At 38.2% G+C, this 18,438-nt stretch overlaps 1 protein-coding gene across 1 annotated transcript in view; it reads left to right on the forward strand.

The window, feature by feature from the left end:
* The first annotated feature begins 9,363 nt into the window (after positions 1 to 9,363).
* The window catches only part of rdgC (retinal degeneration C), a 37,036-nt gene continuing 27,961 nt past the window's right edge, over positions 9,364 to 18,438 (forward strand). Inside the window, exons 1-4 of the mRNA XM_089249501.1 lie at positions 9,364 to 9,625; positions 9,760 to 9,887; positions 14,893 to 14,989; positions 15,145 to 15,311. Of these exons, the coding sequence (XP_089105627.1) occupies positions 9,544 to 9,625; positions 9,760 to 9,887; positions 14,893 to 14,989; positions 15,145 to 15,311 (474 nt within the window). The 5' untranslated portion in view covers positions 9,364 to 9,543. The remainder of the gene's footprint in view (positions 9,626 to 9,759; positions 9,888 to 14,892; positions 14,990 to 15,144; positions 15,312 to 18,438) is intronic.

Here is an 18,438-nt window from a genome sequence, read left to right on the forward strand (position 1 = left end):
CTAGTTCTGAGTTCACTTCATACTGATGTAACCAGGGCCGGTCTTAGGCCCAGTGGCGCCCGGGGCAAAAAAAAGTAGTCAGCGCGCCCCCCCCCAGGCGTAAATCCAGAGTGATGTGCCAGAGGAGGCAATTTTTGCTAGTCATACGGGACAGATTCATTCTACCATATTATCAGACACTCTTTGTGTGGTGACACCCCCCCCCCCCCACATCCCCGGCACACCGTTATTTAACTTGTAAACAAGCATAAAAACTCAACTTGTTTGATTTAATTAAGAGATTTAAAAACATTAAAGAAGCAAAACGTCACACATTTGTGCAGGATACTCATCACGGAGGATCAATCTTCTTCATACTTATGTTAATTGAGTTTTATGGTAAAATTCGTGTAGTGCACGCATCACGTACGGACTAAGATGATAATAAAACTGGTTAAATTAGTGATATTTCCGTACGATTTCTTTTCATATTTATGAAACTCATGAACTTCATTTGAAATTACCCCTTTCAGAACCAGTACCAAGAAACGGAAGGGACAGGCTAACACCAGCTAAAGCACCGGGCCCTGCAACTTGGACAGGCCCGTAACTATTCTGAGGCAACTTGGGCGTTGCAACGAGCCGAATGGAGGGGGGGGGGGAGCGCTTGTAACTCTTCCTTTTTCTGAGCATAACCATTTCAAGGAGACTCCAAGAAAAGACTGCCCCCGAGAAAGCACGCTACGGCCCTGGGGAAGGGGCCATATTATGCACTGCCCAACTGCCCATCGATTATTTTCGTTTCGAAAAATTACTAATATTATAAACACTCAAATCTTTGTTTTTTTTTAAATTCATCTCGGTCATTTTTTTCATATATATTTTACAATTTTTTTATAAATACGTATCTTAAAGATATTTTTCTAGTAATGTATATTTAACGCGTTTCGGCGCCCCTTCTCATTTGGCGCCCGGTGCAGTTGCACCGGTCACACTGCCATAAGACCACCCCTGGATGTAACTATCAACGAAAACGTGAAAAAGACCCCAGAAACAGTTGCCTACAATAACGAAATTAAATAAGGAGTCGACATCGTGGATCAAATGGTGCGATTATACACCAATAAGAATGGAAGTCGTCGCTGGCCAATGCATGTTTTCGGAAAAAATTACGAACCTCAACAGATCCTTTTTCATGAGAGCGAAAGGGGAAACGTTTCCGGGAAAAAATGGCGAAAATTCTGTGAAATTTTAATTGGATAAAATTATAATATTTTATACCGCCCCTCAACAGATCCTTTTTCACGAGAGCGAAAGGGAAACGTTTCCGGGAATAAATGACGAAAATTCTGTAAAATTTTAATTGGATAAAATTATAATATTTTATACCGCCCCTCAACAGATCCTTTTTCACGAGAGCGAAAGGGAAACGTTTCCGGGAATAAATGACGAAAATTCTGTAAAATTTTAATGCGACGAAATTGTAATATTTTATACCGCCCCTCAACAGATCCTTTTTCACGAGAGAGAAAGGGAAACGTTTCCGGGAATAAATGACGAAAATTCTGTAAAATTTTAATGCGACGAAATTGTAATATTTTATACCGCCCCTCAACAGATCCTTTTTCACGAGAGCGAAAGGGAAACGTTTCCGGGAATAAATGACGAAAATTCTGTAAAATTTTAATGCGACGAAATTGTAATATTTTATACCGCCCCTCAACAGATCCTTTTTCACGAGAGCGAAAGGGAAACGTTTCCGGGAATAAATGACGAAAATTATGTAAAATTTCAATGCGACGAAATTGTAATATTTTATACCGCCCCTCAACAGATCCTTTTTCAAGAGAGCGAAAGGGAAACGTTTCCGGGAAAAAATGACGAAAATTATGTAAAATTTTAATTCGATGAAATTGTAATATTTTATACCGACCCTCAACAGATCCTTTTTCAAGAGAGCGAAAGGGAAACGTTTCCGGGAATAAATGACGAAAATTCTGTGAAATTTTAATGCGACGAAATTGTAATATTTTATACCGCCCCTCAACAGATCCTTTTTCACGAGAGCGAAAGGGAAACGTTTCCGGGAATAAATGACGAAAATTCTGTGAAATTTCAATGCGACGAAATTGTAATATATTATACCGCCCCTCAACAGATCCTTTTTCAAGAGAGCGAAAGGGAAACGTTTCCGGGAATAAATGACGAAAATTATGTAAAATTTTAATTCGAAGAAATTGTAATATTTTATACCGCCCCTCAACAGATCCTTTTTCACGAGAGCGAAAGCGAAACGTTTCCGGGAATAAATGACGAAAATTATGTAAAATTTTAATTCGAAGAAATTGTAATATTTTATACCGCCCCTCAACAGATCCTTTTTCACGAGAGCGAAAGGGAAACGTTTCCGGGAATAAATGACGAAAATTCTGTAAAATTTTAATGCGACGAAATTGTAATATTTTATACCGCCCCTCAACAGATCCTTTTTCACGAGAGCGAAAGGGAAACGTTTCCGGGAATAAATGACGAAAATTCTGTAAAATTTTAATTCGATGAAATTGTAATATTTTATACCGCCCCTCAACAGATCCTTTTTCACGAGAGCGAAAGGGAAACGTTTCCGGGAATAAATGACGAAAATTATGTAAAATTTTAATTCGAAGAAATTGTAATATTTTATACCGCCCCTCAACAGATCCTTTTTCACGAGAGCGAAAGGGAAACGTTTCCGGGAATAAATGACGAAAATTCTGTGAAATTTCAATGCGACGAAATTGTAATATTTTATACCGCCCCTCAACAGATCCTTTTTCACGAGAGCGAAAGGGAAACGTTTCCGGGAATAAATGACGAAAATTCTGTAAAATTTTAATGCGACGAAATTGTAATATTTTATACCGCCCCTCAACAGATCCTTTTTCACGAGAGCGAAAGGGAAACGTTTCCGGGAATAAATGACGAAAATTCTGTAAAATTTTAATGTGACGAAATTGTAATATTTTATACCGCCCCTCAACAGATCCTTTTTCACGAGAGCGAAAGGGAAACGTTTCCGGGAATAAATGACGAAAATTCTGTAAAATTTTAATTCGAAGAAATTGTAATATTTTATACCGCCCCTCAACAGATCCTTTTTCAAGAGAGCGAAAGGGAAACGTTTCCGGGAATAAATGACGAAAATTCTGTAAAATTTTAATTCGATGAAATTGTAATATTTTATACCGCCCCTCAACAGATCCTTTTTCACGAGAGCGAAAGGGAAACGTTTCCGGGAATAAATGACGAAAATTATGTAAAATTTTAATTCGAAGAAATTGTAATATTTTATACCGCCCCTCAACAGATCCTTTTTCAAGAGAGCGAAAGGGAAACGTTTCCGGGAAAAAATGACGAAAATTCTGTAAAATTTTAATTCGATGAAATTGTAATATTTTATACCGCCCCTCAACAGATCCTTTTTCACGAGAGCGAAAGGGGAAACGTTTCAGGGAAAAAATGACGAAAATTCGGCGAAATTTTAATTTTATGTAATATTTTATACCGCCCCTAAAGAGATTTGTTGGAAGAAGATATTTCATACTTTGCCTGGATTGTGTTTAGGCATTCTATAGAATGACTAGTCATTCTATAGAATGCCTAGGCAAAGTATAGAATAAAACCGGTATTTCATACTTTGCCTGAAACGACCAGGCATTGTATAGAATGCCTAGGCATTCTATAGAATGCCTGGATTTCATACTTTGCCGGTAACATATATAATTCACGGAAAAAAGTTTTAGCATGACAAAATATATGAGATCTAAGATGACTATTCATATTTTTAGTTATTCATATGTTATGAAAGTTATGTTGATCATTTTTGCCGCACCACGGTCATTTTTTGCACACGAGGGCTAATTAGACTGGGGCCTACAATTTATTGCCGATTCTGAACGGCAGCTCATTTACCATTTAAGTTAAAAATTTAAGTTCGTTGAAAAAAAAAACTGGGCAATTGCATGAAATCGTATCGGACAAAAGCACAGGAATGTCCCGTAACATACGGGACGCATGGTCACTCTACTCATACTGTAAGTTGTATAACTGTCTCAGATATTTTACTTGTCCTTGTATTCAGAAAGGTTGAGAAACGCTATCCTAACATGTTGCCGGAATCATGCACGTTTCGGGTTGTACTAGTGGCATTTGAAGTTTTGCTTGACAAAATATAACCTGTATAGTCTGCTGGTTTACCACAGAGGTATCCAACCTTTGAGACACGGCGGGCCAAATTGAAACTTCCCACGAAGCCCGCGGGGACGCTAACTCGTGTAATTTAGTAAAGGGGCCATTGGGGTTAAGCAGGGGACAAAAATAATTGAAGAATTTTTATTTATTCTGAAATTATTTCTTTTTCATTAATTATCAAAAAAAAAATTATTAGTTCTTAAAAAAAAATTTTTCACCAATTCTGAAAATGTTTTTGATAAATTACTAATTAAATTAAATTATTTCCGCGATTAATTATAATCTGAAGTCACTTTAAATGATTCTTTAATTATATATTTCTTTAATTCTGAAATTGTTTTTTTTTTCCTCAATATATCTTTTAATAATTATGCAATTACCCTTTTATTGATTGTGAAATAATTTCTAGCAGAAATTGCGAAATTATTTCTCTCGTTGATTTATAAGTTTGTTTGTTTTTTAATAATTCTCTGAAATTATTTGTTTCGAAAGTAAAAATTATTTCTTTCAGTAATTTTGTGAATTTTCATCAATTATGGAATTATTTCTTCCATTTATTACTATTATTATTTCATTTATTATAAATTATTTCTTTCATTTATTATGAATTATTTCTTTCATTTATTATGAATTATTTCTTTCATTTATTATGAATTATTTCTTTCATTTATTATGAATTATTTCTTTCATTTATTATGAATTATTTCTTTCATTTATTATGAATTATTTCTTTCATTTACGATGAATTATTTCTTTCATTTATTACTATTATTATTTCATTTATTATGAATTATTTCTTTCATTTATTATGAATTAATTCTTTCATTTATTCCGGAAAATTAATTCTTTCATTTATTCCGGAAAATTATTTCTTTCGTTTTTTCGGGAAAATGATTTCTTCCATTAATTTTAGCATTAATCGTTTTTCAATGTTTTCAACTATTTCCTGAAAATGATCGGCAGGACACGACAAAACAGCTCCGAATGTCAAATGTACCACGCGGGCCGTACGTTGAAGACCCCCTGGTTTACCACTAGAAGTAGCCAGAGGCGTCGGAAATGTTTCAAACCTATGGGTGCTCGAGTTGAGTTCTATGTAGAAAATTTTGATTTCTAAATCGATTCTAGGGGTACATGGACCCATGCTACAAAATAGCGTGGATGCTCAAGCACCCAAAGCAGCTTGCAGGCCACAACTCATAATGAATAACATAACTGAATACTGAAATTATTTTTATTAATTAATAATTTTGATTTGTTCTGAAATCATTTTTTTTTCACCAATTCCGGAAAATTTTTCAATTAATTACTGTTTAATTGAATCGATTATCATTAATTGTAATCTGAAATCACTTTAAATTATTCTTTAATTATTTTTTTCAATAATCATGAAATTATTTTCTACTCAACATATCTTGAAATAATTTTATTCAATAATTATGCAGTTATATATTTATTAAAAGCGAAATTATTTCTCATTGATTTATGTCATTTTTCACCAATTCTGAAATTATTTATTTTATTGATTTCGAAATTATTTATTTTATTGATTTCGAAATTATTATTTTTATTAATTCTAGAATTGATCGTCTTTCAATGATTTCGACCATTTCCTAAAAATTGGTCGGCGGGCCACGACAAACAGCTCCGAGGGCCAAATGTGGCTAGCGGGGCATGCGTTGAAGGCTCCTGAAGTAAGGTGATCTAGTTTATGCAAAAACATATTGGCTTTTAAGCAAGTAATAGATCGCAAGGTGCAAGTACTGAGCAAAATTATGCCGAATTTCCCCTTTTAAAATTGCAAATTATCAGAATTTTGCGGAAAAGTAGTAAAAATCTACTGTAATTTTTTTTTCATTTCTTCGTCAAAATGAGCAAATTTCACCTTTATCGCATCTATTTTGTAATTTTTGCATTTATCGCAGCTATTTTGTAAATACGAAATTTACGTATCCCTAATGATAACAAATTTCTATTCTGATATTACGACAGATGCGGATCCAGATGGAGGTGGTGGCCCCTCCTAAGAGCCAAATAATATTTGATAAATTACGTCCTGTAAAACACGGGATGATCCAATGAACCTGCACGATTATCGCCTCCATTGATACATATATCAAGTTCTATTGACTCATAACCCTGAATACGAGCCGACCTCCGCTATTTTCACAGCTGAAGATGTCTGCCTTCGCTCTGTTCGAAGCTAAGCATGTCTTTCACCGCTTCATTATCAGCTGAAGACAATGCCGTCTTAACGCATGGGCTTACCCAGTTACGGGACGTCGCGGAAAAAGAAAATCCCGTTGGAACCCGGGGAAAGGGGGCTTCAAAAAATTAGATCTGGTTGAAGTTTTCGAGAGTAAAGATCTAAATTTCAGGAAAAATCACTTGGTTCGGAGCCCATGATACTCTTGAGAAGGCCCTGGCTGAAGATGCCTTCCTCCGCTCCATAAGTAGCTGAAGATGCCTGTTCTGAAGATGTTTGCCTTTGCTCAAGTACGATGGAGGGAATTATCACCTACCCCGATAATAGAATAATGTGGAAAATTTTGATTTCTCCGTAAAATAAGGGACAATTCAACGAACCTAGGCAATGAGCCACCCTTCACGGCACATCACCGCTTAATTTTACAAAACCCGTAATTACCGCTAATTTTTACAAAATTAGGTTTGAGGTCGTGGGCAGCATCGGATGGCTTGGAGGGCCACATTTAGCCCATCGGGTCACGAGCAGAAAGTATGTATGTTATATTGCTTAGACCAGTTAGATTCTGGTGCTAATAGGTTGCCCATGGTAAGCCGGGGCATGCACACGTTTTGGCCATGTCCCCACAATGTGGAACGAGCGGTCAGAGAAGTACGAAATTCGGCCCTCCTTACCGGTCCTGCACCCGGGTACAAGGCACGTCTGCTCCCTCCCTCTAATTGCGGCTCTGTATTCGCGTGAAAAAAATTATCAGCCTGGAAAGGTTTCAATCCTCTTCAAACATCCATCATCCATATCAAGTACGATTAACAACCAGAAAAGGACGACTATCGATCGATATCCATCAAAATCAATCAAACATCTTACGACGGACGAAAAACAGTCATTAGTTCACACGAAACTCCGGATATCCGTTGCGAAAAAATAAAATCCCGGAAAAAGTTGACGGAAGAAGAACGGGTGGTAAATATAAGAAGGAACGAGAGATTTGACCACAAACTGACCAACGGACAGAGTTTGTTTTTTTTCCCCCGCGGAACTCATTCAGAGACGGCGGCGCTCCAGTTGGAAATTGATATTGATCCGAGGAAAAAAGTCACTCCTATTTTTTTTTATTGTTTCCTATTACCTGTTGCGAGACCAGGGCGGGAATCAGAAGGTAAGTTTAAACCCATCATATATCATTCGATAGGACGCTTGCGGTCCGGGTTCGAAACCCGTTAAATCCACGGATAAATCTCACGGAATTCATTTGGGGTCGACTAAATAGTTCCTAAAATGTATGGGAATGATATGAATGATTGTGGCGACAATTGACTATTTAAATGAGAAGAATTCATGTACCATATTGGAATCTAACCGTTCAATCCAAGTTTGTGGATTGAACGATATTGAAGGTGGAGTACACTACACGGATTTTTCGACTTGCGGGCTGCAGGGTTATCTTTACGGCCTATTCAACCAGGATTACCTTTACGGGCAGCAGTGGACTACTCCTTCGAATGCCCTAAAGGAGCAGAACAGCTTCTTCAAATGCTGTGTAAGAGCTGAATTCGTTTAGTGCAGCGGTCTTCAACCTTCTTCTAGTCGCGAGCACTGTCTGTACCCATCATCAGAAGAAGAGCTCTATCACGGCAAGGTCGACATGCGTATGCATGAAATCAGGATGATTTTAATCCTTGAATACAATTTGTACAAGGTAAATTTAATTGGAACGTTGACCAAGTGCTCGCGAGAACGAAATCGGGCACAAGCATCGAGCATTCTGAGTGCATCGGGGAGCACCGTGGTGCTCGCGAGCAACAGGTTGAAGATGCCTGGTTTAGTGCCTCGTGGGACCAGAATGACTTCTTTAGATAAAGGGTGCGGTATACAAGCTGAATCACTTCCTCGAGTGTTTTTGGGGTTTGTTTTTTTTTTTGGAGAAGAATTACTTTTTCGAGTTCCGTTTAGAAGCTGAATGACTTCTTAAAAAGGTGTATTGGAACTGAATTACTTCCGTGAGTGGTGCGTTTGAACAGATTGGCTTCTGAAAAATGAGTGCCTCATAGCAGCTCAATTACCTCCTCGAGTGCAGCATAAAAGCAGAATGGCTTCTCCGAGTGCATATAGGAGATGAATTGCGCCTTCAATTGTCATGCAGGAGCTTAATCACTTCCTCTAGTGCAGAGGTGTTTAACCTTTTTCCAGTCGCAATCACTGCTTGCGCTCACCATCAAGAGAAGAGTACCGTTATACGGCAAGTTTGACAAAAGAATGCATGATATCAGGATGATTTCAATCCTTGAATGCAATTTGTACAAGGTGTTCCATTTTAACGTTAATCAAGTGCTCGCGAGCACTCGAAGTATCACGTTAAAACGGAATGACTTTCTTGCGTGCCGCGTGAGAGCTGAATGACTTCCTTTGTGTTGTTGTATAAGAACAGAATTATTCGCTCAAGTGCCGTATAAAAGCAGAACATCTTCTTCGAGTGCCGTATAAAGGCTGAATCGATTCCTCGAGTGCCGTATAAATGCTGGATCAATTTTTTGAAGATTGCATATTAGGTGGATTACTGCTTCGAGTGCCGTATAGTTCGAGTATTTCGTATAAGAACTGAATTTCTTGTTTAAAGAGCCGCAAAAAAGTCTATTACTTCTTGAAGAGCTACAAAAAATTGAATTACGGCTTGAAGGATGAGATATGTTAACCCAAAAAGTGCCGCAAAACCGTAAAAATTTCAAATACTTTTCGAAAAGTCGTAAAAAAAAACACAAAAACGAAATTACTCCTTCGCGAGATCCCTATGAATTAATTCTTGATGAGATTTATCATAATATACGTTATTTCTTGGAAAGCTATATTAAAGCCAAATTATTTTTTAAAGAGCCGTGTTACTTGTTCGAGTGCCGTATAGAAGTTGAATTACTTCGTATAAAAGATAAATTACTCCTTTAAGAGCAGTATAAAAAGCTAAATTACTCGTTGAACTGCCAAACAGAATAAAACCTTGTTTTAAACATTTTCGCTGGATCTAACCCTTATGTTTTTTGCATCCATGGAACAGTATGATAATATAGCAAATAGAAAATTTTACATTAATAAATTTCTATAAATTACATAAAGGACAGATAAAGAAGAGAGAAATGGGTTGCGCAGCGTCTGTCTTCGAAGACGCCGTCAAGAAAGAGCAGAAGAGGTTGAAAATGATGACGTCGACTGAGAAAGGTAAGTAAACAATATTAATATATTACTGAATATCCAGTATTTTCATAAACATTATTACGATGTTTGTTCAGAAATGAAAAAATGGATAATTTATTATATATTTACGACTTTTGGCATTTGGAAAAAAAAAAAAGCATTTAGAGCTGCGATCATGATACAGAAATGGTACCGGAGATACTTGGCATCGCAAGAGGTCAGGCGAATGTGCTCTTGGACGATTTTTCAATCACTCGAATACGCCGGCGAACAGGATCAGACCAAGGTGATTAATCACTTTTTAATATCGCGTATCGGTTATAACCGAAGATCGATAACTACACAGTCGAGTCACATTGTTCTGACCACCTCCTATTTTTGACATCAATTGCATCTAACTGAGTTTTAAGCGCGAGTCCTAGATACATACATATTGGTAAAAGGGGGTGCTATTCTTCTGACATAGATAATAGTCACTATTCTACAATGTTCGAATGGGCTTTTACTCTTACAGCCTCTCAATAATTAATTAATTAATTAATTAAAAGAACATAAACCCGATGATTTTACGCTGTGAAAGCAGATCAATATTGAAATTTGTCTTTGCGTATGGATGTTGCGTAGCCATCTTGAAATAGATGACCTGACACGTTATATCTGGGCCCGAATTCGACTTTAGAGTGCCTGGGGTAAAGCTGTGGCAATGTCACCCCCCCCAAGACGAAAGTCAAAGATGTATGTTTAATCAGACTTGTGCGTGAATTCATTTTCTTAAAAGTTTTTTAGATGTTTCAAAACTATTTTTGCAGTGCTCGCTCTCAAATCTCAACTTATAGGAATTTAAATCTACTCCCCATAAGACAATGCCATCTACCGAATCATACTCTACATACATCGTAATAAATCAATATGCACTCAAAGAGAGTCCATATCACTGAGAAGACCAAACGCAATTCACTGCATACTCTTCATTTAGAAAAGAAATACTTCGCAAGAACATTTTTATTACCTTGCCATAGCTGCCAAGTCTCCCGAATTTTTCGGGAATCTCCCGAATTTTAGCTTCATCGCTCGACCTCCCGAAAAGTTCTTAAATCTCCCGAATTTTTATGAAAGTCACAAAAATCCCTAATTGTCCCTAAAAATTCCCTACTTCATTAAAAATAAATCCCCGCTTATGAAAACAATCCCTAAGGAATTTCTTGTGGGGCAACACGTCGTAAATGGGGAAATTCCCTTTTTAAGGAAGTTTTACAAACCCTCTGATGGTAACAAGAAAGTTGTTTGTCTTATCGTGCAGGGAAATGGCTTAGCAGCCAATAGTCCTGGATAATAATTGAAGATTATAATGACGCGCATATGGTCAAAATTTCTTTTGTTGAATTTACATACGTGCGATATAACAAAGCATGAATAATGATAAGCAAAAACATATTTAATCAATTTTAAAGATACTTATTCCGATGAATTTCCTTTCATCAAATGTTCCAGAAAAGGGCCGACTTTTCCTTTTTGTACAAGTTGTGTTACGGACATAAACATCGGTCATGGAAAGACTGCCATCATCACTCGTGAAATGAAAAAAAAAACATCAAGCAAGTGTCACAAAAAGTCAGTGTTCTTCAAAAATTGACGGTGTTTTCCTTCATCTTCCGATGATTTTGGGGTCATTCACGCAGAATGTTTGTTCACAGCGTTTCTGATTGAACACAATATTTATTTTTACATCATTGAAGTTTTGGCCTCCAATTTCACTTGTTTTTTTGCGTAGGAATTTTATTCCCAAGGGTTTAACTTCCATGTGTGTAAAATCCTTATTTTAATTTGACTTCAGTAGGGATTTTATTCCCTACGCTTTAACTTTTATGTTTGGAAAATCCCTATTTTATTTGGAAAAATCCCTATTGTATTTATTAGGGAGTGGTTTTAGCATAAAATACGGGTTTGCGCGAAAATCTCCCGAATTTTCATTTTCAAAAGTTGGCAGCTATGCCTTGCTTTTAAACTATTTAATGCTTTGCCGTTGGTAATACAGAATTTATCTAGGTTTGCATCATTTAAAAAAATCACTTTTTGAATTTCTAGTAATAATAGACGATATTGACGTATATTTTCAATTATAGAAGCTAATTATATTATTATCAAGATGTCTGTAGTTGCCTCATATCAATTTTTATTGTATCAAATGTTACTGCGTGTTATGTGAACACGTATTTCAATATAATTGTCACAAAATTTTTTCCAAAATCATGTTATTATTTAACTTTATTTTTTTTTACAACTTTTGTGTTATTTATTTTTTCTTTGTTTCTTTCACCTTTACTTTTAATTAGTTTCAATTTTTACCTTCTGCTCTTTTCTGAACTTTTGCTTCATTTAACTGAATTTTCACCAACTTCTCTCTCCCTCGATTATTGCTTACTCCTCCCTTCCCTAAAATTTTGTTTTCTCCTCTTTTCTGAATTTCTTTCCTTGAATTTTTGCTTTCTGCTCTTTTTTTTTAATTTTTCTTCCTTTCGCTAAATTTTTGTTTACTCCTCTTTCCCTAATATTTTGCTTACTCTTCTTTCACTAATATTTTGCTCATTCCTCTTTCTCTCAATTTTGCTATCTGCTCTCTTCTGAATTTTTGCCCCATTTTTCCCTGAATTTTTAACAACTTTACTCTCCCTAAATATTTGCTTTCTCTTCTTTTCTGAATTTTCGCTTTCTCCTCTTTTCATAAATTTTTGCTTACTCTTCTTTCTCTAATATTTTGCTTATTCCTCTTTCTCTAATATTTTGCTTATTCCTCTTTCTCTAATATTTTGCTTATTCCTCTTTCTCTAATATTTTGCTTATTCCTCTTTCTCTAATATTTTGCTTATTCCTCTTTCTCTAATATTTTGCTTATTCCTCTTTCTCTAATATTTTGCTTATTCCTCTTTCTCTAATATTTTGCTTATTCCTCTTTCTCTAATATTTTGCTTATTCCTCTTTCTCTAAATTTTTGCTTTTTGCTCTCTTCTGAATTTTTGCTTCATTTCCCTGAATTTTTGCTATTCCACTTTCCCACAATATTTGCTTTCTCTTCTTTTCTGAATTTTCGCTTTCGCCTTTTTCCCCTAAATTTTTGCTTACTCCTCTTTTCATAAATTTTCGCTTTCGCCTCTTTCCCTGAAGTTTTGCTTTCTCCTCTTTTCATAAATTTTTGCTTACTCTACTGTTCATAAATATTTGTCAACTCTTCTTTTCTTGGATTTTGCTTCCTCCTCCTTTATTAAATTTTTTGCTCTCTGCTTTTTTTTTTTTGAATTTTTGTTTAATTTCTCTCAGTTTGTGTTTACTCCTCTTTTCCTGCTTCCTGTTTTTCTCCTAAATTTTTGCTTTCTTCTCTTTTTGAATTTTTATCTATCCCTTTTTTCTGAAATATTGTTCTTTTTTTATATTCGATACTTTTGATGTATTTTGCTGTATCAAAGTTTTTCCGAGCCATTTAGCAATTGTAAGGCCATGGTTTTTTGTAGCTTTAAAGTTCGTAAGGCGGCTAAAGTATGGAGGCCGCTGTGGTGGTCGAGTGGTCATAGTGACGGACTGGTATCGCGAGGGTCCGGGTTCAAACCCCACCGTCACCGCAGTGGTGGTAGGCTGAAGTTGGTATCCTGCGGTTCCCAACTTCGAGACGCGAATGCGATCCGATCTCCCTTAAAAAGTCTCGCCGCAGAAAGCAACAGGCCTACAACGTTACAATTATTCATTCATTACACTTCACTCACTATGAGTTAAGAAAAAACTCATAGTTTAAAAAATTGATTGCAGATGGCAGCACTACTCGTAACAAGCATTACACAGAAGCAAACTTCACGGAAGGTTCACTATACATACACACATATTCCAACATGTACCAATTCGTTAGAAGTTCCGCAGAGGAATATGGAAGAGGTGCATGTCTGGTTTGATAGTAGTTGAGTAATGGAGGGGATGTCCGGGCCTGCCGTTTCCCTGATGGGGCTGGCGTGGGATCGGCAGAGATGCCGAGTGGACGTAGGTTCCAGGACGGGGATCAAGTTTACAAGCCTTTTCCTCTCCCTTGAATTTTTGCTTCTTCCTTTTTTAATTTTTTGCTTCTTCCTTTTTTAATTTTTTGCTTCTTCCTTTTTTAATTTTTTGCTTCTTCCTTTTTTAATTTTTTGCTCTCTGCTCTTTTTTGAATTTTTGCTTCCCGCTCTTTCAATGATTTTTTGCTTCTTGTTTTTCCCTAAATGTTTCCTTCCTTCTCTTTAAATAGAATTTTCTCCCTTCACTGAATTTTTGCTTCCTGTTTTCCCCTTAATTATTGTTCCCTTCTCTTTGACAGAATTTTTATCTCCCATTTTTTTCTGAAATATTGTTCCTCTGTTTTTTTTTATCCCTTCGGTTTTTCTAAACTTTTGATTCCTCCTCTTTTACAAAATTTTTTCTTCCTGCTCTTTTAATGGTTTTTTGCTTCCTTCTCTTTGACTGAATTTTTATCTTTCTCTCATTTTCTGAATTTCTACTTCCTCCTCCTTTCCTAAATGTTTTGCTTCCTACTCTTTTCCTAAATTTTTTTATTTCTCTTTTGCTTAATTTTTGGCTTCCTGCTCTTTTCCCGAATTTTTACTTCCTCTACTTTTTTTGTACATCTTTGCTTCTTGCTGTTTTATTGAATTTTTGCTTTTTCCTAATTTTTCTGAATTTCTGCCTCTTATAGCAGATTTCCAGAATTTTTGCTTCTTGGCCTCTCTCTGAATTTTCACCCCCTCCCTCTCCTGCTCTGAATTTATGGCTCCTTCTTTATCCTTCGTATCTTTCTCTCTCTTAATTTCCATTTGAGTTCCATTTGAGAATGGGAACTTAAGGGATCCGTCCCCCCTTTCCCCGAAAGAAACTTCTGGCTACGGCCCTCTCTGTCCTCCCTGCACTTCATCCTGAACTCCTACCTTCTTTGCACGTTTTTCCTGTCCCCTCTGAACCACAGTAAATTGCCACATTTACCTGTTTGAAAATCAGGCCCAACGTTCCTATCAAAGCAAGAACTTAGCTGATCAGAAAGCGGGCACCGTTCATCGGTGGTTGATTGATGGATGGGTTTGATTTTTAAGCATATATGGCGTGATAATTACGATATTTTAACTGAATGAATTTGCCAATTATTAGTATTTTGGGAATCGTGCAACGTAATAATGAGACATGATTAATCACTGTGAATGATTCTCTATTAATCTAATTGAAAAATACCCTTATTTGAAGAAAGGATTTGATTCTATTAAATGTTTCGTCCATTCAAACAGCTTTATAACTTCTTCAACGACCTCATCACTCACCTATTCGACGCCGATCCCAATATTGCGGCTTCAGTGACGTACCAGCCAAAACATGTAGCCAAAGGTTTGTATTAGGCACTTTTTTTTTTACTTTGGAACATGTGATGAACCGATTACACGGAAAATAATAATAATCATTATTAGGTTTATTACCGTCACTGCTCGTAATTGTATTTATAATTCACGAGGGTTCTTTTTCTCAGTATTTGTGCGTTTCAGGTCAGAACCCGATGGTCCAGATTGTGGACAAAGAGGAAGAGGAACTGTGGGAGAAAACCAAACCCGATGCCATCAAAGTCGATACTGGTTACAAAGGACCAAAGTTACGGATGCCATTGAAGGCTGAAGACGTGGTGAGGCTAACGGATTATTTCAAGACAAGGAAGGTGAGAGACGACACAATATTTAATCTAATCCCATTACATAAACCAAGGGTTCTTAACCTACTACTACTACTACTTCTCGTGCCGACAAAAACCGAGGCCTATCGCTTGGGCGATTTACTGCCTGTTATCAGGGCCGCAACTAGGGGGGGAGCAGGTGGATCTCGTGCCCCGGGCGCTGGACCCGAAAGGGGCGCAAATTTCATTCTGAAATCTCTCCTTCAGCATTACAGGGGGCGTCAAAATGCATGCTTGCCCCGGGTGACCAAGCATAAAGTTGCGGCCATGCCTGTTATACCCGAAGGAGGAGGGTCGGTGGGCTTGAAGCGAAAACATTAGCAACACCCGCCTCCCGGCTACCACAAGAATGGCACGGCAGTAAGCCCCCCGATCCATATCCCCAGTGCGGCAACCATCAGGGGACTGAATGACGTCACCCGCGGGCCCCATAAGAGGACCCGCTTCCCTTTCACATCCCACGCAGCGGCGGTCACCATACACCATACACACTCGAGTCTTACGCAGGCAACGCCCAATTGGCACCCACCCAAGGCCAGAGAGCAAGACTGTATCCCATCCTTCTCCTACCAGACCAGCGCGCACCTCCTCCTTTTCTCGAGCGCAAGCAAGCCGGGAGACGAAAGGGGCAAGTCGTACTGGTAAACGTTCTTACGGACAGAAATGCCCCGTTCCGTACGACGCTATAACGTGTGCAATAATTTGGATTTTCAGTGACAATTGGCCCACAACTCAATTAAAAATCAATAATAAAAATCATATAGGCTTGCTGGAAGGACCTTACAGTCCCTTGAGGCTACGTAGTGCATGTGATTTATGTGTGTATTTTGTGTCACTATCTTTGAGTAATTTATGTTTGTAGTTGTATAATTGCATATTTGTATTTTAAGACCCAGACGTAGCCCAAGCTCTGTTCCGCGAGGGATATGAGGCATTTACTCTGTTGAGTTGGGCCATGCTGGGGAGTGCCGAAAGTGCTGGACCGAGAACGCTCTCGAAGGTCTCTCAAGAGCACCCCAACCCTCATTCCTACTGTTTCTTGTCCTCCCCGGCTCCTGGACTAGGTTCATCAGGTTCGTTGCTCTCACAAACCCTCTGATGACCGAGAATGAGGTGACGTGCCACTCCGTCAACCAGACACCTCATTACTCATGAAACTTCTCAAAAACGTGTATGCGCACCACAGCAACCGCCTCATCAGCCCAGAGCCCCGATGGAGGACGCCACCAGCTTTATTAGTCGGACAAAAAATATAATAATATATATGGGCTGACAACCATAAATCACATATTTTCCTTTGCTGCCTACCGAGCATTCATCTCGGTATGCTGACTGCTTATACGAAAAGCTGCGTCCCGAGGACGCAGCTTTTCGTATAAGCAGTCTGGCTTCTACCTCGTGACACTAGGTCACTTTTCAATCTCTCTGTGGCCAGCCAAGGTGCTGGGGTAAAAGGCTTATATCCCTGGAGGGACAGAGCCTGGGCCGTGACTGGTTTGTCGGACCAACTTCCACACAGATGTGTGGCTCCGATGAGCTTGCTTCCTCTGTCTCTCGTTTCCAGCCCAGGTGCTGGTCTATTTCTGCTTCTAATTGGCTTTGTCAAGTCCTCTCTGCGCTCTTATGGCCAGCCTAGGTGCTGGGTCACTTCCACGCGGCTGTGTAGCTCGCATATTTGTATCTTGTAATTTTTTACTTGTTTGTTTTATTTAAAAAAAATCTTGACCCAGTCTAAAGGTACACCCGCTTCGCGAGCAATCGCTTGTGCGGCGCGGCTCACAGGGCACTGTCACGCGACAGGTGCCTATGAGACACAGATTTCACCCTCTCACATGTAGGGTCCATTATAAGGATTTCGGTTTCTGTACAGCACAGGATAGTTATGTTCCCTATTCAGATTTTGCCTACAGGTGCTGGGGGTCTAGCCAAATTAGTGTAGGGCCTCCATGTGGGTCCTCTGTGGTCTTTGCTTGCCTCTCCTTCCGTATTCTGTCTATAATCTCCCTATAATCTTTGTACTTGCCATCCGATCCATGTGGGGCCCTCAGGTTGCACTGCTTGGCTCATACTCTATTCATCTATTCATATCTGCTCTCTCAGCCGGCATTGGAATTTGTTTCCATCCATGAGGGATGGACCACCGATGGTCCACAGAAGGCCCACCCCAAGGTGGGCCTTCTGTGGACTATGCTTGTTTCGCTCAATACCTTGTTTAGTCTTTACCCTTGATCTGCTTAGCTTTGCTTGGCGTATGTTCTAAAACATAGTTTCCCAAACCTTTTATTCCACCGCCCCCTTCATCATAAATTTTTTTTTCTCTCATCGCTCCCCAACTCAAGTGAGCCCATATGATTCTATGTAAAATCCGTAGCTTCTATCGCCCTCCTGGACGATTCCATCGCCCACTTTGGGAAACACTGCTCTAAAACGAGGTTTATAAAATATAAATTCGTAAACACTAGTACCTATACAATAAGCCAGCGGTTCTCAACCGGTGCTCCGCTGAGCCCCAAGGGCTCCGTGTGCACCTCCCAGGGGCTCCGCAGCGACTCGAGGAAAATAAAATGAATCAGTAAATTTGATAAATAAGTAAATAAGAGCGGCCTACAAGGTTCTGCCATAAAAATTATGCACAAAAAAGGGCTCCTCGAGTCAAACAGGGCTCCGCCATAGAAATTATATACTGAAAAGGCGAGTCAAAAAAGGTTGAGAACCGCTACAATAAGCATTTCAAGGGTTGTTAAAAAATGTCGTATGCACTATTAAAGCGTTTACTGATACATATACAATATACAAAAACTTGTGTCTGTAAAAATGTGCAGTGTGCGGTGTATTTACAAAAAAAACATGTGTAAGAATAATACCAATACGCTCTATCAATTTCCCAGTACAAACAAACATATGCATATTGTTCCTTTAAGAAAAGTTATATACAGCATCATTATATTTTCTATACAGAATGTGCACATTACAAGTGTGCTCTCATACAGTTACAAATACAATTAGACCCGTGCTTATTCATATACAGTTGAGTTGTGCGAATATATTTACAAAAATAGCATGCGCAATACACGAATTTTCTTGCTCAGTTGCTACTACAAATAGGCATGTA

Source organism: Pholcus phalangioides, unplaced genomic scaffold (genome assembly GCF_987345545.1).
Source record: "Pholcus phalangioides strain wild (caught in Gottingen) unplaced genomic scaffold, Ppha-v1.0 ptg000022l_1, whole genome shotgun sequence".
Lineage (NCBI taxonomy): Eukaryota > Metazoa > Arthropoda > Arachnida > Araneae > Pholcidae > Pholcus > Pholcus phalangioides.